Source organism: Molothrus aeneus, chromosome 7, assembly GCF_037042795.1.
Source record: "Molothrus aeneus isolate 106 chromosome 7, BPBGC_Maene_1.0, whole genome shotgun sequence".
NCBI classification, from domain to species: domain Eukaryota; kingdom Metazoa; phylum Chordata; class Aves; order Passeriformes; family Icteridae; genus Molothrus; species Molothrus aeneus.
Window position 1 is genome coordinate 27,869,010 of NC_089652.1, and position 22,802 is coordinate 27,891,811.

At 41.4% G+C, this 22,802-nt stretch overlaps 1 protein-coding gene across 1 annotated transcript in view; it reads right to left on the minus strand.

The window, feature by feature from the left end:
- Window positions 1-22,802, minus strand: part of SEMA5B (semaphorin 5B) — a 189,960-nt gene that overhangs the window by 56,753 nt on the left and 110,405 nt on the right. The window contains exons 6-10 of the mRNA XM_066553378.1: window positions 19,822-19,884; window positions 10,648-10,746; window positions 9,705-9,918; window positions 6,858-7,143; window positions 2,445-2,580 (exon numbers count right to left, since the gene is read on the minus strand). Of these exons, the coding sequence (XP_066409475.1) occupies window positions 2,445-2,580; window positions 6,858-7,143; window positions 9,705-9,918; window positions 10,648-10,746; window positions 19,822-19,884 (798 nt within the window). The remainder of the gene's footprint in view (window positions 1-2,444; window positions 2,581-6,857; window positions 7,144-9,704; window positions 9,919-10,647; window positions 10,747-19,821; window positions 19,885-22,802) is intronic.

Genomic DNA, 22,802 nt, shown 5'->3' on the forward strand with positions numbered 1-22,802 from the left:
CTCATTTTGGATCCAGGTGTTTGGGCTTTCCTTGAAGAAAAGTCAAACACTGCTAATGAGGATGCTGATTTACAGCAGTTGAGCTGCAGTGTACAAATTCCCCATGTGCACACTCTCCATACACATCACAGCAACCCTTGGAGGTATTGCTGCCTTTCCTGGGTGCACCACGCAGCCCTTCTCCCACTGTGTGCTAAAATGAGTTGTCAGGGATTTAACACACATTCACACAGTAAATATGGATTCCAGTGGCTGGTGTACTAAGCTTTACAATAGTCTAGATGTTGTGTGAACTAGGAGAACAGTTATGTTGATTCTCACAACCTATGAACATGGTCACTTTAAAATCAATTTAAGCATCTTCCTGAATAGCCAGATTAAGGAAACATCTGTGGGTTTTTTATGTGTCCTCAGGTGGGTTTTAAAACTTTTTTCTATTGCAATGGTCTTTTTTTAGTTCTTGACTCATCCCAGATTCTAAAGAGTACTTAGATCTCTCTCTTTTGTTGTATCCTATGCTCCTTGTTCTCACCACTGTCTTCCTTTGGATACCTTTCTCCCCATTCACTTTTCCTTCTAGAGCATCACCTAAAAGGAGTCCCAGTAGCAGGAATGTCATTGTTGGTTTTGTTTTCTGTTCTCAGCAAGTCACAGATAATTCTTTTGGTCTATTGGCAGCTCATGTGCTGACGCAGCATCCCTCTGATTTGGTTTAATGTTGTTTTGTTCTAATTTCCTGATTATCTGTACTGTCCTGGTCTTCTGCATCCTTCAGTATTTCTCCTTCCTCTCTGCAAGAAAAAAAGTTCTGGCATGCTTCCCTCATCTTTCTTTGTGAACACTGAGGCACAAAAATTAATTTAATGTTTTTGCAATATCTGCCTCTTCTGTCACTAAATTACCCTTGTCATCTCCTTAAGGCTTCTCACTGACCTCTTGTTCCTTCTGTACTTGAAAAACATCTTAATCTCTTCTTGCAATCTTCCTTTTGTCTACCACATACCTCTTTTTTCCTTTCCTTATTTTCCTCTGACCCTTTTCTTTCATCTTGCTGCTGCAATCTTTATACTCCACATTTTATCTGATACTTTTCTCTACATGGAAATGCCTTCCAAAGTCCTTTACTATTCCTTCTGGGTTAGCCAAGCAAGGGACAGAAATTCCTTGATTCTCAGTTTTCCATAATATTCCCTTTAAATTAAAAAAAAAAAACAACAAACCAAGAACAACAAAAACCTAGCTATGTTTGGGCATGGCTGGACCTTCAGCAGGGCTTTGTTTCTTGGTTTTGAATGCACCAAGCTGAGAGGGTGATCAAGAGGCCAAGCCTGTCCCACCTCATACAGGCAGGAGCCCTCAGTCAGGTGCCAAGAGGGAATTCAGGAGAAGAAATCAGGTTCCTCAGCAGGAAGACAAGGCTGTCCCTGCCTGCAGCAGAGACCTGTCTCCCATCTGCTCTTGCTGTGATTTCAGGCAACTCTAGAGTTCTTTTTGGAAGGTCCTTGACATCATCAGTTTGAAGGCAGATGGCACTTGCAGGCAGCCTCAGCATATTTGCCATAATAAAGGAGAGCCAGATTCAGAAAATCAGGCTGAAAGGATTTGCCATGGGGAAGCAAGGACATGAAGACAAGTGCATCCTCCCCAGGATTCCCCTTCTGGGAAGGAGCTGAGCTGTAAAATGGGCTCATGCTCCAGAAGACTCAGGATTGTCAGGGCTGTCATACACATACTCTGCCCTACACTGACTGGATCTGGTGATAAAGCAACTGAAGCTGTTTTATAATTTTCAAAATTACTTTAACTGATAATCCTGGAAAGTTACTCATTCATAAACTCAAAGATTTTTAAAAGGAGAAGGAACAATCCTGTGACAATCCTCATGTGTCCCCTTCCACCAGTTACTGTGGCAACATGTCCATGGCTTCTGGCTGAGCTACCATGTGTTAGAAAGTCATTCATCTTCCACTGAAGCACTGGTAGCCTTAGGGCCCCTATCAAGTGATGGAAAATTCATCACTTCCTTGCAGAGTCACAGTGGTTAATTACCTTTCTTGTTTAAAAAATATAGATTGTCTCCATTCTAGTTTGACTTTGTCCAGCTTCAGCTTTCAGTCCTCCCCAGTTCTAGTAGGGACATGCCTTATGTCCTCTTGTGAGAATCACATCCTCAGAGCACATGTCAGTGATAAGTGCAACAGAGATTTAAATCATTCATTATTATAAAAAAAACCCAGAACATTTTTATTATTCCTTAAACCATTCAATTTTTGCCATGAATTCTGTGGCAAGGAGCTCCACAGACTAAAACACTCATAAATGTGGAAAAATACAATTTATCGGTACCGTGGGTCTACCTGGAAAAATGAGCCCTACACAAATCAACCCCCTGAAGGGACAGAACATCAGAGGGACTGCAGCAAACTGAAGGGCAACAGCAGTACCTGGAAATTTGGGATGGGGTTCAACGTTGGCAGCCAGGCTGATCTTGGGTTTTCTTGGTAGCGGAAGGGGCCATTAAATGCCTGAGTAATGGCACTCAGATTGAAGGCACACACTGCTGAGGCAGCTATGCTGTTTCTGGAAAAGGGGAGGGGAAAAAAAATCAATTTAATCATTAGAACATTGACATTTTCATCATAACAGACATCAAACTCCACTCAAATAAAATACATGTAAATTGCTAGGTAGATGTACAGTGATACCAATCTCATAGGGAGTATAAATAAATAAATAAATAAATAAATAAACTGTAAAATGCAGATGACTTGCGTGACAATTTTGAGAATGAATTTAAAGTTTGGTTTTAAAATGTCAGAGATTAAAGGGCCATGGAAGCAGTTCTGACAAGAAAGGTGAATACAGTTTAATTTGCATGGATTGTGTCTGGTTTTACTTTTATTTTTTTAACAACCCATCTACAAACAAGCTAATTTTTAATCTCTTGTGATTTCTCAAGGTGAAATTCTGTTTCTACAGGTTCCTGAAATCTTCAGCTATAAAATATATCACCTAGTATTATATTTATATATATGCAGTGGAAGGGAAAAGGTGACAGTGACAAACCAGCTGGTTCTGACAGCAGCTCAGCATGCAAAAAGGTCTGGCTAATTCATGAAAACCTCTGTTTTCAAATGACCACAGTTCACTTCTGTGTGGTCCCAGGTGGGAACAGGATCTGTCTGGGGCAGACTGTTGAAGCACCCTCAGCCAGGGGAGGCACAGCACGATGAGGGAAATGCTGCTGTGGGAAGGACTCTTTGGAAAGGAGTGTGTTTTAGCGATGCTGGGCTGCCCAGTCACACTGCACACAGATCACTTGGCCTTTGCTGCTCCATTTCAGGCCAGGAGGACTCACTTCTGCAGGGACCTGAGCCAGCTCATCGCCTCCTGCCTCAAGAGGGTTGGAGGGCACTTCCTAGATGGTGACCTTAACAAAACTGACTCACAGGGACATTTGATAAGTGATGACCTGAAATTCAAACCTGCTCCCAGTTCTTCCCTCCTCCCCCTCCCTTTTTTTTTTTTTTTTAAGAAAAACTACACAGTTTAGAGAAAAATATATCAAAATAAAACTAAAAATAGGGCCAGCATGAGAGACTGATTCATCACGGTGCCTTTTAAATAACCCAAGCCCTTCTGTATGAATCTTTTTGCTAATTAAGGCAATTTGAATTCCCTGAAAAGAACACTTTTTTGCTTTTTTTTTAACTAAACCAATAATTACACTCTCTTGCACACACAAAAAAAGCCTTTCTTCACCATTCCAGGCTGGAAAGCAGAAGAACAGATTCTTTCACAGCATATTTCTTCCTAGCAATACAACATTAGGAAGAACTTCCTGCTTTGCCTTCCCATTCTCTGCTCCCCCCTGCCCCTTGCATCCCCAGAATGATGGAGTAGCTCACTTTGAACATGTCAAAGCAATGCCAGGCAAACCTTTCTCCACTTTTGTCTGAACACTGCTGATGCAGTGCATGCTCACAGACAGCAGCCTTTAAGACAAACTTAATGATGGATGACAAGTAAATGCCTTGAGGCACACACAGAAAAAAAAAGACAATGAGGGAGAAAATGAAAAAGGAAAAGAAAGAATAAAATTCCACTAGTCTAATGAAAATACTTAAAAGAAAGAGAAAAAAAAAGAATATTTTTAGGGACCTGCTAAGGACTTCATAGTTTAACCTTTTCTCTTGGCTGGAAAGGAGAAAGGAAAGAGGTTTTCCATTAAATCTGTGGACCATTTTCTTTTCCATCTGTGGCCTGGCATATTTCCCATGCCTCCTTATGAAAAGTTTGATCCCAGTCTCAAGCCAGTGACATCAACTGGTGCAGCTGGCCCCTGTGTTTTGGTGTGAAGTGCAACTTCCTTTATTCCCACCTCCTACCTCCTGTGACTAACTAGCTGGTTTAAAGAATGGGTTAAGTTCAAAGAGGTTTTAACATTTTCTCTATTACCTCCCAGAAAATTTTAATAAAAACATCTTAAATATTTCATCAGCAGCTTCCCCCAAAAGCTCTCTTTCCCACTGATTCAGCTGGCTATAACATAACATGAAGCAATAAATCTATACGTGGGTGTTGCCACAACCACTAATTCCCCTTTTTTATAAGATGACCCTAAATTGATAAACATGAACCTTCCAAAGTAAAAAATACCTGTAAACATCAACAAAAAAAAAAAACCCAAAAAACCAAAAAACACCACAACCATAGTTTTGTGTTGCGTTGGCATTTTATCACAAAGAATCTCAGACTTGTGCATAAATTAACCCTCTTTGGTATGCAGAGCTCATGTAGCATGATATAAGTCCCAGTGAAAGTTAAAAGAATAATTACCATTATTTCTCTAGCTGGATGACAAATTGGGGCATTTTCTCTTTGAACTTTTAAAAGAACACTGTGTTGTAGACCCAAAATGCTATTTGATCTAACTTCAGTTGTTATCAATTACTAATTTCTTCAATTACACAAATGTTGCATATTATATTATATTGAAAAGATAAAAGAGAGATCCTACATCCCTGATGTACAAAGAATGCTCAAGTGTCCCTTGAGGAGACAGGTAACACTCATCACATCTCATGTTAAACTTGGGAGATGGACACAGCAGAAGAGAACTGTCCCAGCCAAAGCTAGTCTATGCCTCCCCTTTGATTGTCCAAAAACATCACCAATTTGATAAATAAAACACAGTTATTAATAGTTTTCTCATTTCCAGCTTCCATTCTTGGCTGGATGAAGGTGCAAATGGATAGATAAAACATTATCACTATGGGCACAGAAGTCCTCTCCAACAGCAAAAAAAAAAAAATGGAGGGGGTCAGCTCAAGTGCCCAAAGCAGTAGCCAGATTTCCTTTTAATGTTCAGGAAGTTTGGCAAATATCCTCTAAATGATTTTAAAGAATGACTCATGTGCCTTTCAATCTGAGGACAGTTCTTCCCCTAGCCCACAGTCAAGGTGCAGTGCTCAATCATGTTTATTTTTTCTAGTTGCTTCTCTGCTGGCTCACTTTGACTGACATTGGCAATGGAACAGAAAAAAAAACATGGAAGAGGATGAGGGTGGCCAAACACTTACCTATTTCTTGGGATTTACAGAGGGGGAAGAACATTCAGGCTCTGTTGACTCACAGTGAGGCTCCCAACAGCGCTTTAGCTCAAGGAGTTGGGGCTGATGCTTTGTGACTTCAAGGGCTGAAGTTCAAGCCCTGTCACACCAGGAGGTGACACATTAAAACAGGAGGGTTTGTACTTCAGCAGGGCTTCACTGCTTTGGTTTTCTGTGGGCTCCCTGGGAACAGGCCCTTATTCATATTGGACAGCACTGCACACAAAAACCCCAAACAAGTTGGCTGCCCAGCACAAGGAAGGCACTTTGAGCATTTGCCATATGGAGTAACTACTCAGATTTTCATTCTCTAGTTTACATGTCAGGCTAACACCCCCCTGGAGAACATGTATTATTGAAACTCAATACCATGCAGACTGGTTATAGCTTGAAACTTATCATCCTAGCCTTAGGCATCGGAGAAAAAGTTATTTGAGCTTTCCTGACTTAAAAATATACATTATGAGTTTTTTAATATATTTTTTAATTAACTCCTCTTCTCCTTTCTGCTTTCACAGCTACACTAAATCATTCCAATTACAAGTTTTTTCAATATCAAGCCAAGAAGAGGTGATTATGAAGTATCAGAAATCATACCTTCCCCTGAGAGTTCCATCACTGCTTTTGATTTGTGGACCTCAAACAGTCTGCCAGAAGTAAAGTCCCCCCCCATCCTGCCTTGGAAATGCTAAATGCCTTGTGGCCCTCGTGACCTTGCTATTACAGTGCTGTTCAACTGCAATAGATGTTGTTTTCAGTCTAGGCTATTGTGATCCCATGTGCCTCATTCTTCTCCTTCCAGCCCTTCTCTCCCAAGTGTGTGTACCTGTCCATCTCATGGGTCAGCTCCAGTGTGCACACAAATGTGTTAGATTGTCCAGGCAATTAGCCTGGCTGGAAATTAATGTGTTTCTGTTGGGTCATTTTTAGATCATCACTCTAAACTACACAAGTTGGACTGTTCCTACAATAAGTCTGAGGTCTGTCAATGCCCAGGTTTACATCAAATTAAGTTACCCTAAAACTGCACAGTCACCTTTTATGGACTCCAGGAATCTGAACCATGGATTAAAAACACTGTCCTAAGACTATGTTGTCATGATGGATAACACAGATCTATCTATTCTTTCATGTTTACCAAACGATCTTTCAAAAATGATTGCTCAGACTGTCTAAGAAATCAATACATTGTCAGTCTCAGGCTGCTGGGAATAGAGGAAGGGCAGTAAAGCCAGTGTAACTTACACATTAGTAGTGAAGACACCGTAGATCAGATCTTGCTCAGGAAGGTAGAAGGTGCTTTGCAATTCATTGTAATAGAAAGGGATTTCCCCAGCACGGGAGCAGTTCAGTCTGGCCTTCATGAAAGTTGTCCATGTATCCTCCAGCAAAAACCTCCCTCCAATATCATTTTTGCAAACTCTTGCCACACGGGAATACACTGTTTTCCCACAGTCATGTTCCACCGCATTCTCACGGAAGAAGAAGTAGGTGAACAAGCCGATGTCATAGGCAGCAATAAAGTTAGGCTCTGAAAAACAAACATTTAAAGAGATTTATATAGGTTAGAAATCAATCCATGCTCACTGACTTGCTCAATGCATTGCGCTGCCAGCTCCATTTTTGCAGCCTGTCAAAGCTGGGACCACAGGGAGTTTGGAATCAGCAGAGGACATAAAAACAGTAGATGGGAATAATGATATATGAGGATATAGCTCTAGTACCTTTTTTCAAATCTTGGAAAGGTCCCATTGTTTCTCCACTTTATTGGCAAAGCTGCTACTGATTTCAGTGAAAGCAGAGTTCAACATTTTGCATATGCATGACTATTCTTTGTACCTATACTCATTTGACAAGATAAAGTCTCCCCATTGGGCTGCTTCACCTATTCACTTTTGAAGTGGACCTTATGATGTGTTAAATATGCTGCGTGGATCCGCCCGATTCCCCAGACAGCTGCACTGAAACATTCAAGCTACTCTCCCAGCACTGTCACATCTGGCTTTTATCATCAAACCTTTCCAGTTTCTAGGCACAAAAGATTATCTTATGTCCATAAAACAAAACCATGCCAGAGACAGACAGTAGTGAAATGTGCTCTCCTTAATGCTTTTTCTCCTAAAATTTTTGGTATTATTTTCACAAGAATTGAAAAGAACTTTGAATTTAGTAGGTTTAATAATAAATATTTTAGTTGGGGATATAACAAAGCTTTAAAGTGTACAGTCTTTTATCCTAAAAGTTTCTTTGGTAAAAGGAAAAGTTTGGCCAATGAATAATATTTGACCAAACAAACAAACCTTCCCCATACCTGTTGGTTTAATAGGGTGTTTTCACAATGTTAATTTCTGAGTAGTGCTCAAAGGAAGAAGAATAAAGGGAAGGACAGGATTCCTTTAAAGCTGCAGCCCAGGAGTGAAAGGAGAACACAGAAAGGCAGCCCACTTCTGCTGCAAGGCAAATTTGGGAGGCAGATGATGGTACAGAGGGGAGGGCATTGCAAATCATCTCCTATCAAACTTCTCCTTCAAACTAACCATGGACCTTAAAGGGACCATTGTGATCCCCAATCTGACCTTCTGTCTAACACAAGCCAGAGAATTTCACCCTGTAATTCCACCATTGGATGCAGTAACTAACAGGAGAATTAGACCACATCTTTCGAAGGAGATCTGATATTAATGGACAATGTCACCCGGCTTTACATCCATCACTTTCCTCAGGGACTTGTTCAAATCACTAAAGACTGACCCAGCTGCAACCTGTACTTCTTTTCCCATTTGACATTATCTGGTTTCAGCTTCCAATCACAGGTTCTTGTCATGACTTGTCTGCTAGATTAAAGAACTTTATCCTTTCCAAAATCTTCTCTTGATGTAAGTACTTCCATATCATGAACAAAACACCTTTTATCTCCTTTTCAGAAAGATAAACAAATTGAGCTCCTTAAGGCTCTCACTGTGAGGCAGGCTTTCCAAGTTTCAAATCACTGAATGGCTCTTCTCTGAATCACCTTCAGGTTTTCTGTTTCTTGTTGAAAAGTGGCCAGAACAGGACAAAATTACTCCAATGTCACCAATGCTGCACAAGGTTATAAATCCAAGAGTCACATTCGTTTTTCCGGTCACATATGAGAACTTCAGTTACTGTTTGTCTTCCTTAAACTCCCCAGTTCCAATGTGGCTTCCTTCTGAATCTTGCATTCATGCACAGACAAAAGGAACATGTTTCCAATGAGTGTATATGGGCTATGATGCTTCTTGTTCCTAATTCACAGTCTTTCCTGATGACATCCTTTCCTTTGCACTCCAGGTCTCCATACTGACTCCAAGATGCCTGCAGAAGCCTAGCTCAGTCTTATTAAGCTCCAGAGAGTGCACAGTCCCACTGCTCTTATCTTTAATTGAAAGGTCCTGAAATCTAATAGAAATATTTAAAATATCTGGTCAATTTACCGGGTAAAAGGAGATAGGGGGAATATTGGGGTCTCCATCACTATAGTCTGCTCAGACTAGAAGTGCTTTGCCCCAGTTGGAAGGTGTGGACTCAGTGCAGGGTTGAAATTCTATAGCTTGCTTGATGCAGGGTATTATCACACTGGGGTAAGAGCTGATTTTAATAACTATAAATCCACATCAGCATGGACTCATATGGAACATAACGTGCTGTGAAATTTCTCATTTTTGGAGTGATCTTGCACTGAAACCAGGCATCTTCAGCTGAGTCAGGGGAAGTAAAGAGTGCCTATCACTCTGCAGAACTGGGTCAACAATACGATGCTTTAAGTTGATTTTGATCTTCAAATCTTTGAGTGGTTTTCTTGTTAAAATGATGTATTTGGTCATCTCACAAGATGAGACCCATATATATGTTAAGTAGCCTATAAGACCCACTTTCCATATTCTAAATCAACTTTTCTGAAATAATTCCAGGCTCTTTTTAAATGTCTTCTAAGCTGCATTGATTATTGCTCCGGAAGCCCTTCCCCATCATAACTCTGGATCTCAATATGAAAAGAGAGAGAAAGATTTACAAGCCTGTCAAGCTGACTTTAATACATCTCTTGCTCAGATGTGACCCACATGACTTTACCATTGAGCCATTTGGAGTTGTATTGTGCTGTCCTAAGTGGGGGAACATTTCCAAGGCTGCGGTAAATAGCAGGATCCCGTCCAGAAAAATCAATCACAGTTGCAGCATAGAGTTCTCCTCGTGATGTAATCACAGCTGTCGAGTTATGCCGAGGGTCGTACGGGCACCGAGCCACTCCATTAATTCTGTCAATGATTTTGCTGAGATTTCCTACCTGTATTTAAAAGGAGAGAGAAGAAAATTTAAAGAGCATCTGACTTTCTTAATGGTATAAAGAATTTGGTTTGCCCATGAGTACCTATGAGTAAATCCCTGATTTTTAAAAATCAGGTAGCTAGGAGAATGTAATCTTAGTGATGACTGAAAATTGATCTTTACAGCCAACATTTGCCAATGGAAGAAGTTGTGTCTGAGGCTCACTGATCCTACTGCTTTGTACAAAGGGTCATTCCCAGTCAATAAAGCCCAAACCCCCTTGGTGTAACCAGGTGCTCCTTGTGCAAGTGCAGGTTTTTAATCTTCTATAGACACCTCCTGAATATATACTGGCCTTAAAAAAACATACAAACTTTTTCTGGACCTGCTCCTGCCTCCCTTGAACCCAAAGGAAGTTTTGCCATTTATTTTAAAGAAACTTTAAAGTGTTTAGCTCAGGAGGTACTCAGAGCTAAGCTTGTCTATATTTCCCATTTTCAGTGCCATACCCAAGGTTTACATGAGCAGCACTTTGTCCAGACCAAACTCACCCATAACACGAACTTTTTGTTCCCCAACTGTAGACACAGTCATTGCCCCAAAGCAGCCCAAAGACAAAAACCAACATAATTTCAGTCAGCTACATTTAGAACATATTTTGTGCAGCCATGATAGCCTGCCAAATGACTGTCCTTCCCTAGAGCATGTATCCAACCCTCTCCATCATTGTAGAAGAGGCAGAACAGACCTGTCGACTGGAACACACTGGTGAAAAGGCATTGGTACCACAGGTGAAAACCTTCTTGCCATAAACAATCAGCACTCGGACATAATTCTGGCACTCTTCCTATAGGGACACAAGACAGAGACAAAGGATTTTTTAAAATATTATTGCATTGAAAATACCTGTGTTGCAGCAGGAATGCACCTTCCTTAGCTCTAACTTGGGCTGAGGTTTGTTGCCTCAAGCACTGCACAGCTGTAGGGAGCCAGCAGTCTAGGAGAGCAAGCCCAATTTGCTGGTTATTTCTCTAACCATAGCCCTGCACAGTCCTGGGGTAGGATGTTAGCCATCAGGTCAATTTTGTCATAGCTACAAGTGCCTCTTTCTGTGCTCTGCTTAGAGTGGAGGAGAAATTTTCCCCTCTTTCCATGATGATACTTCTGACCTATTTTCCCGGTAATGCTGCAGCTTTGAAAACATTACCCAGACACCAGCTTCACCAGTGAAGGACAGCAGGTCTGTCTACACTGTAATTCAAACCAGTGCCAGCAGGAAAACAGCAGGAACTTCTCTTTAATAGACCAGACTGGTCAGACAATCTCGTGCTTGAACAGGCTGTTACTTCCTGCCTCCCAGAGGATTGTGTGCTCAGGATTTTCCATGGTAGAAGGAGTTTCTCTTTCAGGCCAGGCCAGTGAGAAATAGGAGAAATAGCAAGTTCCCAGTGTCAGTTGCTTGACCAATTGCTGGTACCAATAGGCAACTCCCTCCACATGCCAGTCCCCAAAGGCGTGGGGGTCCTGCTGTCCCACACTGTGCTGGGGTGGCAGCACAAGGCTGCAGTTGCCTTTTTGTTCAGAAAATAACCTTCATGTTGTTAGAGAGAGTCATGGTCTCTCTTTGTCCCTATAGCCAGAGACCTGTGGAAATCAGGCTAACTGAGCATCTCCTGGAGTTAAGCAATGGGAGTGGAGGAGGCCACATAGGGCAGGAACTTTCCAACATTACACACAGGAAAAGGGAGGTGAGAGACTAGTATGCAATTCCCAGAGGCAGTGCAGGAGGCTGCAATACCACCTGCCCCGAGGATCACCCAAAGAGCCCCAATGAGCCATGTGCACCAGCCTGCCTGCCCCAGGCCCTGGGCCACCTCAGAGGAGAGGATATGAGCAATGACTGGCACCCACTGGGCTCCAAGGGAAGAAAATCTATTATGTTATACCATAAACAGAAAAGGAAACTTGTTAAAAAATAGCAACCTCAGCTGGGTTACCCAGGCTGCTTTGCTTTCTTCCCTCCAATAGATCATTTGCCACTGAGTTGAGCCTACAGCTGCAGACACCACTTCTCCCTCCTGTAAGCAGCAATCATTCAGCAAGCTCCCATGTTGGGAAGGTTGATCATTCCCCTGAAGACTTCATTTGCAAGACTCAGCAGTGTAAAAACACCCCCTATCATCTGGAAAGGAAGGGGCTTGCTTAGCTGAATTACACACTATCTTGTTTCATTTGCTGTACAGAAAGGATCCAACAGGAAACCTGCCAGTGCTACCCACAGACAGCAACTGCATGGACATGATATGTGATCCCTGCTTTTGAATGGCACAGACTCCACTCCAGAGCCTGCCCAGGAGCACTTGCCCAGTCTGGAAAGAGGCTACTGAGTGCCACAGAGCACATGCTGCCAGTCTTGAGGGGCAGCAGGGGCAGCAGGAATCAGATAGCCAATGCCCAGCACCCAAAAATGAGAGCTTAGATTCATAGCTGAGTCAACTCTTTTTATTTCAGAAGCAGATCAGTCATGGTGACTGTGCATCAGTCTATCAAACAGGACCTTGAGAAGCACTGTCCCACCTGCTGTGTTGAGAATAATGGTATCATTGCTTCCTTTAACAAGACAAAGGGCTTGCCATCCTCTCTGTCCTCTCTTATCATTGCTGCATGGTGCTGGGAGCCCTGTCAGTTCCTTCCTGCCCAAGAGATGTCTGCATTTCATGACTGGGTTAAGTAATTCCTCTTTCTGTAGAGTGCAGTTATTCAATCCCACATAATTTTAGGACCACTATATATTTGACTGCAAAGTACTAAAAATTCTCGAACAAATGCTGTTAAAAAAAGTATTAGGTCATCTCCCAACAGAGTGTTGTTTTCAGAATATGATTTATTTGCCATCTAACCTAGAATGCAGTTCTGTACTCAAATTTCACACAAGAGAATACCTACCTGCTCCCCCTCCACTGCCACCATTCTCTGCTTTGTGAAAGGTCTGAGCATAGCTTCTGACCCAAAACAGCTAAGACCAGCTATGTTGCTGGACCCTTTCCTGCCTAGGTACTACAATGTATTCCTAACTAAAGCCCGGCCCAGAAAAAATATAAAATCCTAATTTGCAGATTTCCCTTTATTTGCACAGAGCTGAATTACAGATTAACAAATTTCAATTTCTGTAAAATCTTCCCAGCTGAGAAGATAGCACGCAAAAAGAATTTCTGTGGAAGGCCATATGCTGCAGACTACTGGCAGTGATTAATCTGTTGCACACTTTTACTCCATTTTTACTGCTTAAAAATAATGCTGCTAGATGTAGGCCATGTCCACCTGTAGTTGTTCCTATGAGTTAACTGAGCAGACATTTTCCCTAGACCTGCCTTACTGATGATGGTAGCAGCACTGCATGCTCCTGGAGGAAGAGCAGTGATAATATGCTCATTCCATGCACTGGTCTCAAAGCAATTTAGACACTTAAAGTAATGTTCTGAAGCAGATGCACATTGTCTGCCCTGCTCTGTCAGCTGGGGGAATGGAAACACTGCAGGTGCTAACGTCTCTGTGGTGACACACTGGGTTAGAGGACACACACAAAGGTCCAACTATCAGACCACATCTCTCCAACCTGCCTGGCCCAAAGCAGAGTACAGTGCTCACCTCGTGTTTCTTATTGCTGTACCCATGGCCAGTCACATCAGTCTATGAAGCCTCCAACAAAAGCAAAGAAACAAAACCATTGAAATGCTCCAGCTTGCAGGATTTTTCTCAAGACAGTGTCTGGGAGATTTAATTAGATTCTCTTTCTACCCCATTCTCAAAATAAATAGCAAGGAACAGCCTCCTCTCTGTGTTCCTTAAACCAGCCTGGATTTGCTCTGAAAAGTCGTTCTCTGCAGCAAGTCATAGATGAGGCAACTGGTTAGTAAAATGATCTCACAAACCCCTACAGAAAGTAGGAGCTATTTAATGCAGTTTCTTCCATGTGGCTGGAAAACTCTAGGCACAGAGGAAGCAAAAATCAGATGGGCTGTAATATAAGCAGAAAATTTGGCAAGTTTGAACCCACCTCTGTCCAGACAAGACAATATTTGGATCCTGCTCTCACATTATGGAGCAGACAGTTAAATCTGTGTATGATCAGTCTGCAAATCTTATCACCAGAAGATATTACAGGGATCAAGAGATTAAGGTTTTAAATAAAGGGGGAAGACTGCATATTTATATGGTTAATAAGAATAACTTAGTTATATTAGTTAGGATTATTATTAAATATATGGCAGAGCTGATAAAAACCTGTGGCTTACTGCCAAAGAATTAAGCATATTTCTGATTTTCCTATGAATTGCATGTTACATACTTTGAGGTTCTTGCTCCTTCCCCAAAATTACCTGGTACTCATCCCTTTATTGAGATAGGGCCATAAATTTAGAAGGTATCACTTTTCTCCAGTCTAATGACCCTTGTTTTCCTAAAAAGGAAGAGGTCATGACTGCTAATGCTCAACACTACAGGCCACAGGATCTCAGTCAGAACAAACTGCACTGAAGCCCCTTCCTGCCCCCTCCTCAGTTTAAGACTACTCTCATTTATTTATTTTTTGTAGCATTTAGAATTACTATTCATGCACTGTCTGTGAATGCTGTATGTCCATGACTGTGGACAGGACCAGGTCTCTTTCTAGCTCACAGAGACATCAGGTTGCTTTGAGAGAACAATTCAAACCTGAGAAGCAAGAGTGGTGCTCTGTTACTGCCTTCATTCATGTGGACAGATCAGCAATGGAGGGGCTGACCTGCAGCTTCCATTTGAGGTAAAACTCAAAAAGTTTCAGGCTGCTGCAAATAAGCCAGCTGTAGATGCTTCTTAGTTGTTTATTCTGTCATCTCTTAACAGCAGAGTTCTAAAATGTTATAAAACCTAATCTCATTGTACAGATGAATTTTTCTTTGTAAGCATAGCTATATATAGGCATTACTTTAATGGCTCTCTTGTTTAAATAAACTACCCAAGTCCTGTTGTCAGGGATCTCCTTTTTAATTATTGGTTAACACTATTTCATCACATACTGACATGTTTTACAGTTATATACTGTATGAGTAAAATAGCTGCTGCAGACACTCTACTATGCTCAGTAGAGAAACACAGACTCCTGGAGCACAACCTGGAGTTCAGAGAATCAGCCAGCAGAACTCCAAGTTACCTCTTCTGTGACACTTTAGAGTGCAGAAAACATTTAATTTATCTGCTGGGGCTTATCCCAATTTATAAAAAATAATCAAGACTCAACTTGGTTCTTGAGCCTTGCTATTGGTACACTCTCAGATATCTGTATTTACTTCTTTGGACAAGCAAGTCTGTTACTCAGTTTAAGTCAAGACCCCAGCCACACTACCCTTCTCCTCTGAGTGGAACAGATAGCAAAGAGAATTGCTAATGATTTTTCTAGCCAAATGTTCTTTAATAGATTTCTAATCAAATTCATTTGGGGGCTGATTCTGCATTGATAACTTAGCAGAAGTAATAGGAATGTAGGTTCAGGTCTCTAGGAACAGTTACAAAGTGGGTAAAAATAGCTGATGGCCTCCCAGCTATTTCTGTTTCCCTGGGGATTTCTGTGGTGCCTCTCCTACCTGGATGTCTATTATTCCTAAATGGTGTGGAGTTTCCCAGTTCCACCAGATAAGCAGATAAGCATCCTCTATGTGACACATGACCACTGGAAGGCCTGAAATAGCTCAATCCTCCTTTAGCTCAGCAATTTCTATGTACCAATCCCATTCCACTGGGCTGAAGCCTTGGCTAGGATTTCCCTGTAACCTTGTGCATCCACAGCAACAGGACACCACACAAAAAGAGGGAAGAAGCTATATTGGCAGTGCAGTGGGACAACCCTGTTGGATGCCTATCAGATATTAATCTCACTTCTTTCTTGCTCCAGAAGTGTTATTAGTTCATCATCTTCCTCCTGGCTACACAAAGCTCTTAGGGCAGAATGTAAGAACTGCCATTTTTCACTGTTTTCACAAATGGTTTCTTTAAACAGTTTAAAGTGATGGTGTGCTGCTTTTGGAACATTAACAAATAATTTGGTGCTTAGACAAAAGAAAGACCAAAGTTCTAATCTTGAAAAAGCCACAATTTTCCATGTTAGGCAAAATTCCTTAGATGTGGTGGATGGCGACTGTTACGCAGAGACAAACCAATTACAAACAAGGAACTGAGCAACTGCTAATGAAATATAATACATCTCTTCCCCTTCTGCTCTACCCATCGTTCATTTTAACTACAACCTCTGGATGATTTTGGAAGACACAAAGAAAGGCAACATAACACTGCCTTTGTTCTCTGCACTGTCTCAGTAATGTGGATGTTTTCCAGGGGACAGCTTAAAGATATTGATCATGCTAAACTTTATAAATGCTGAAAAAAAAAAAAAAAAAAAATTACTTGTGGAAGTCAGCATGGCTCTCCAGAGACATGGCAAGCAAAGCATATACACTTCTTTGAGGAAACCACAAGTTTCAGTTGATAAAAATAACTTCAATGAAAGAGACTTTTCTGAGGTGTTTGTTTTAATACTGCATGATATATTGCAGAGAGTTAATTTTAAAACCAGGTTCAGGAACTTATACATTAAGTGATTAAAATCTGATAAATTACTGTGATTAAAAAAATCCTCAAAGTGAAATCATTCATAAACTTGCTGTCCTAGTGGAGCCCCAGCTGGGGTGCTACCAGCTCAGTATCAACATTTTTCTTAACATACATTTAACCTAAAGATGGCAAAAGCTGCAACTATCAGTGAGGCCAATGTCCCATTTTATAAAGATACAATGCATCAAAGAAAGAGGAACAAAAGGGCTTTATGTATAAACATGGAGATTTCATCCCAAAACTAGTAACTGTGAAAGGATTTAGGCAGAGGAGCTACAAAACTGCCATGTATATGAACTGAGGAGGGTGGAGGCTGTTCTAATCACACTTAGGCATTAGAGAAATTGCAAGGGAATACAGGTGAAAAATTGGAATATACAGAAAACAGACAAAAAGTATTCAAGGGCAGTAGAAAAATGACTTAGGGAAAGAGGCTTGCAGAATTCATCTTTTTATTTTACCAAAAAACCAAAGTACTGCATTGAAAAGAGCATGTAAGTGCCTCTGTAAAAAATAAATACTGATAACTAAAGGGCTCTTTAATCTAGCAGAGAAGGGCAAAATGAAGCCCATTCACTCAAAACTGAAGTTATATCCAAATAAAAAGTAAAGTACATGTTACCAGGGAAGGTAATCTGCCATTAGAACAATCCAGCAAAGCACAGGAAGCACATTTGCTTCAGGCCCTCAGAGCAAAACTTTCCATCTTTTTCAAAAAGGTACAGCAGACAGACATAGACACTGAGCTCAATTTAGGAATAAGCAAGTGAAATTCATGGCCAAAGGTGTCAGGAAAAAAGGGACCTTCTCACCTTTTATCTAAGACCCAGATTTTTCATCTGCCTCTCCTCTAGACAATAGGTACTCAAATGGAAAGTGACTATTATATCATAATAATTATACTTCTGTGATATGCATTTTGTGGCTTTTATTCTCCTGCTTCTTATTTTTCTTAGGGTACAGCTCTGTGCATTTTAGGAAGAGAGTTTCTAAGCAGCAGGAAGAATCTTCTCATACTTAACAGGCACAATAAAAGAGGTGTTTTAATACATGAGCCAGTTTTGAAAGCTTCACCTAAAATACATACATTATTAAATGGGCAAGGAAAATGTACCAGCCATATAACTTAGGCAATTACACTGTGAATTAATGTAAGATCCAAAAGTTCTCCTTATTTCTAGCCTCTATCACCACATATCTGAGTGTCTAACAATCCATAACACATTTATCATCAAATTATCTGTGCTGGGTAGAAACCTGCCATTAGTCAAGCTTGAGGCAGACAGATCTCTGCACCTTGTACCACCATTGCACAGCAGAATCAGAAGTGTTCACAATGGTGCTGCCCTCACCTGCTGCATTTACCCAGCCAAGGGCAGAGATCCTGAGTCAGATCTGGACTTAGCTGGAGTAGAGCTTCATCAGCTCCCTAGACTGAACTGGTCTTTTTTAGCTGGTGCTGAGTCATTTCTCTGCAGTATAGCTAACAATGAATGTATAGGGGACTCAGCTGTGGACTCACAGGGTAGTGTAGAGACAGACCTGGGAGATCAGTGTTTACTTAGCTACTGCAGAATCCTTCTGCCTTTGTAGCTTCCTGTCTTCTTGTCAGAGTCTTAGTCAACACCTTTGTTTGCCACTAATTGTATGTCAAGAAGTGCCTAACAGTCTGCTTGAATACCTCCATTCCTCCAAACTTCACTCATGATCACTGCACCCACCAAATGATTTCAAACTCTGTGTCACAATCAGCATAAACTCAGCAGTTCAGAGCATTATGCTCATTGCTCATGACATTTTTTTGCAAACCCTTTGCAGTGTGAGAAGGCAGCAGTGAAGATACTCAGACTGTTGCTTACTTTTGACATAACAGTAACAAAGAGAGATTGAAATTACCCTAGAATTCAGTCACATGTATGGCTTTATCCAGGGGTTGACAAAATATTTCTAGGTTATAAATACAAATTCTTCATGAACAACAGGACAGAAATCTCAAAGACTTTACAGTGGAAGAAAAGAGGAAAACCTTTCTTTGCACATCTAAAGTGCAAATACCACAAATTCAAAAATTCCTCATGTCTTGAATTTTGGTGTTTTTCAATTTTGTCCTACTTCTTCTCATTCTTGCCTGTGTTTGGTGTTTGCCCATCCCAACCCAATTTGCCTCCATGTTGATTTCCTGCATCATGTAGTTTCTACTTGAAAGTCTAACAGATGTTCTAGGATACCCATAGTCCTGTTCTCCACAGCTGCATGAAGCAAATTGCTGCCTATCTGGCAAAACTCAAGCTAGCTTTTTTTTTTTTTGTGTGTGTGTACATACAATTTTACACAGTAATTATTTGAACTTTATTATATGTAAATAATATTGTCAATGGGAGATCAGATAATCCTGTGTTTAAAGCAGCAAACTAGAATGTGACAGATTCCAGCATTTTGGACTAGCCACACAATCACTCTGTGCTTGACTGTCTGTGTCTAAGCAAAGATTGTGCTTATTGTGTCTCATCTCTTGCCCAGCTCCTCTGGTTTGGACTGAAAGCTCTTTGCAGTGTTTTACTGAAGACAATGGACACCCTCTCAGTTGAGGACTGAAGATTTTTGAAGTACACGAATATCGCATTTGAAAAATCAAAAAAATTCCTGCTTTTAGATAGATGCCTTCATTTTAGCTTCTCAGAAGAAGGGTGGAAAGGCCCTATGGCTGGATCAGAAATGCCTGAAACTCCGAACTTCTGGGACAGCATGTGCAAGTTCAAGCAATTCCTACTTTAAAGTGCAGTTTAACGGAGTGCACCTGCCTCCCAAGCAGCTCTGTGATATTCAACCTGAACAGATTGCAGTGTGTGAGCAGATTCAATTCTCACCTTTCAGGGAATTATACAGCTACAAACTCCTACTGCAAGCAAACATTGAATCCCACGTGGCTGAATGCCAGTGGCTCATTGCTGAGGACCTGGGCTAAGCCAGCCTGCCTGGCCTCACACCCCTCTGCAGGATGCTACCCCTGGCTTGCCACCACTCCACTCCCTGATGTGTCACAAATTGTGTCCTCTCCAGCAGTGAAATCACCTTTAAATTTCATGCAGAGCAAGTGTAATAACTTGGAGAGGGGGCCTTTGAAGTGGCTTGCTTGGTGGTGCTCATACCCATGTGGCAGTACAGCTAAACTGCTGCAAATTTGCAAGCTCAAACTGGTGTCAGACATTCTCTGTGTGGATTTCACATGTTGCAAGTATATTTACCCATAACATCATTATAACAAAGCAAAACTTACCTCTGTTTTCCCTTTACTTTGACAGGACCTCCTGGTGTCTTCATCTGAACCCCATGCTGTTGCCTGAAAAACCAAAGTGCACAAGTCACACAAGAATGCCACCAACCACCATGTCTGGAGACTCCCAAAACAAAAGCAAGCATCTCCAGCCAATTTACACAGCCCAATTTAAAAGCAGCATTGTGACAGTAAACATGTATCTAACTCCCACTGTGCTCACAGTGCACACAAATGATAAATAGATGAGAAGTTCAGAGGCGGTGGCAACTGGAATGTTCACAGAGGACAGACTTTAATTTACATGTAAATATAACTTCTGATCATCATTCAGCTGGAAGGTCCGAGACATAAGCCCCACACACCAAGTCATCACATTCTTTTTAAAGAGGATAGTGCAGTATAAACCCCAAGCTTTCATTGCCAAAAAGAAAAGTTCCCTACAGCGAAGTCCAGCAGTTGTGCACAAATCTGTTGGTCTTCTTAAATTTACCCCCAAGATTATCACCTTCTAAGTAACCCTACAGTGAATCAAGCTGGATCAAAACTGGGAGCTGACAGGTAAAACCCAGAGAGACGGGAAGAGGGGAGAAAGGCTGATGGTGATTTGTGATGCCAGACAAGTGGGGTCAGGTCCTGAGGTAGAGTAAAACACATTAAGGCTGAGGGCACTATTGACTGGAGGCTGAGAGCATGTGGGGTCCCCAGTGACCTCTGACTGCTTCAGAATGAAGAGGCCCCTTCCTTCACAGGAAAAGTCAAGACCAGAAAAGCTGCATTAGAGAGAACTTTTAAATGTAAAATATTTAGCAACATATCCAACTATTCAGTGCCTTCCTCAATTTTTCTCCCTTCAGCACTTTTTAAAAATAGTCCTAACAAATTCAAGCAGGTATTGTTAGCTGGAGGTGAAAATACATATAAATATCCATACTATACATAATACATCATTCTGAGTACCAGAAAAACAGCTCTGCTACATAGGGAAAGGCCAGGCTCACAAAGTAAAGATAAAGACCCAGAGCTCCCTTAACAGAGCCAGATTTTCTTTATTTTTATTTTCCTCAGTCCATTACCAACAAAGGAAATAGCTTCAAAGTTCGGTCCGGATCTGAACTCTTCTTGAACTTCTCACTGCAGCCAGTATGTTTTTTAAAACCTAGGCTGCCATAGAAATTGTCCTCTTGACACATGATAAATCCATATTTTTTTGCAGGAGAAAGTTGGGAAACCACTAAAAAGAGAAGATGAATTTTCCAACTCCTAGCTCAGGTCCATGAAGACACTAATTCAGATGTACAAGAAATGCAACCAGCCAGGAAATGCATTTATATACAACATTAGGGGAAGGGATAGTTCTATCTCATTCAAAAAACCCAAAAAACAAAACCAAAAACCCCACCCCATCTCTTCATTAGCTGAGCATTCCATTCATTTTGACTTGAAATAAAGACTTCATGAGCACAGGCAAAGGTCTGGTGAGAGAAGAGAGGAGCACGTCTTTCCCTGGAAGCCACTTGGGAAATATCTCCCATATACTGCAGTCCAATCCAGGGTGAAGGCCAAAAGCTTGTGCCTCAGAAGTGTTTTTATGAGAGCTGGGACAAGTCCTTGCTGAAAAGGATCATTCAGTCATATCCTGAGAGGGAATGACACTGGATGACAGAGCTCACATTGTAAGCCATCACAGGAGAGCAAGGAATTTTGCCTGCTGACTACCAGCAGCCGTTGACATCAGCAAAGCAACTGCACAGTAGGATTATGATCTGTAATCCCAGCTCTAGCCCATGCTCATTAAAACACAGTGTCTTTGTACCTTCAATCAAGTTTTGACAATTTTAATTAAAAAAAGAAAAAGAAAAAAGATACTCAGAAAAGAGATCATTTATTGTGAGGCCCTTCTTCCCATTTTAAAACCAGAGACAGAGAACTTTCCATTATACAGCCCAGTTTGCTTTAACAGTGCTTGACAGGAGAAAATGAAAACAAAAATTGTTGGTTGCTCCAGCAATCGATGCTGCTTCTCTGCAAATACTCTGGGTCATTTGGGATTGTAGCAGTGCAACACACAAGAATTTGGCCTCCCAGGGGTCACTCAGCTCTTCCTGCCAGACACCTGCACCACAGAACTTTGAGGCAGGCTGCAAACACAGCTCTAGTCAGAGCATTGCTCTCCTCCAGCCATGTTCTAATGTGCCTAAATGTTTTCTTTTATTAGGCACATTGCCCTTCAGCCTTCTGAGGCATTACCTTGATGTGTAGTGATAAAGAAGATCTTAGTGATGGCCCAAATTATAGCAACATGTTGTTTGTGACTACACCATTAGTCAGGGTGCATCTCATTAGAGCTAAGAGGATAATTAAGCAATATGGCAAGCCAGAGTGTGTTTTACAAGTCCCACACATGTCTTTGGCAGGACAGGGGGGAGCTAGCTTGAGGGCTGAGTAACTCCAATGACCTCTGGTGACTCAAAGAAAATATTCATGACCCTGCAAAGCAGAACATCATGAAAATAATAAAAGTATAATTGCAAAGCCAAACAGCTAATGTGCACTTAAATATTTGTACTGTAAAGTCCACTGACCTACAGACTAGACCAGGCCTTGTGCTGGACTCCCAGGAGTCCACACACATCTGTGGCCATGGCCTGTGCCTTGGACCTGGCTAGGCTCAGACCTCTGAGTCTGGGGCTTTCACATGAGCTCTCCAGCATTGTTCAGTTTCTTTACCTGACTGATCAGCTGTCTTTTCAATGGATGCTGGTGTTCTGTCCTCTCACTGGTGTCTCCAACCCAAGCCCCTCCTCCACAGATGATCATATGTTCTTCCTCTGCCTTAGATCCATTTTGCCCCAGGATCAAACTACTGGACATTTGACAGAGCAACTTTCAGAAAGATCTCTCTCTCTGAGATGCATCTGTGTGTAGCTGTATATTAATCAGTGAGGCACAGACCTACTTAACACTTGCATAACACCTCAGCA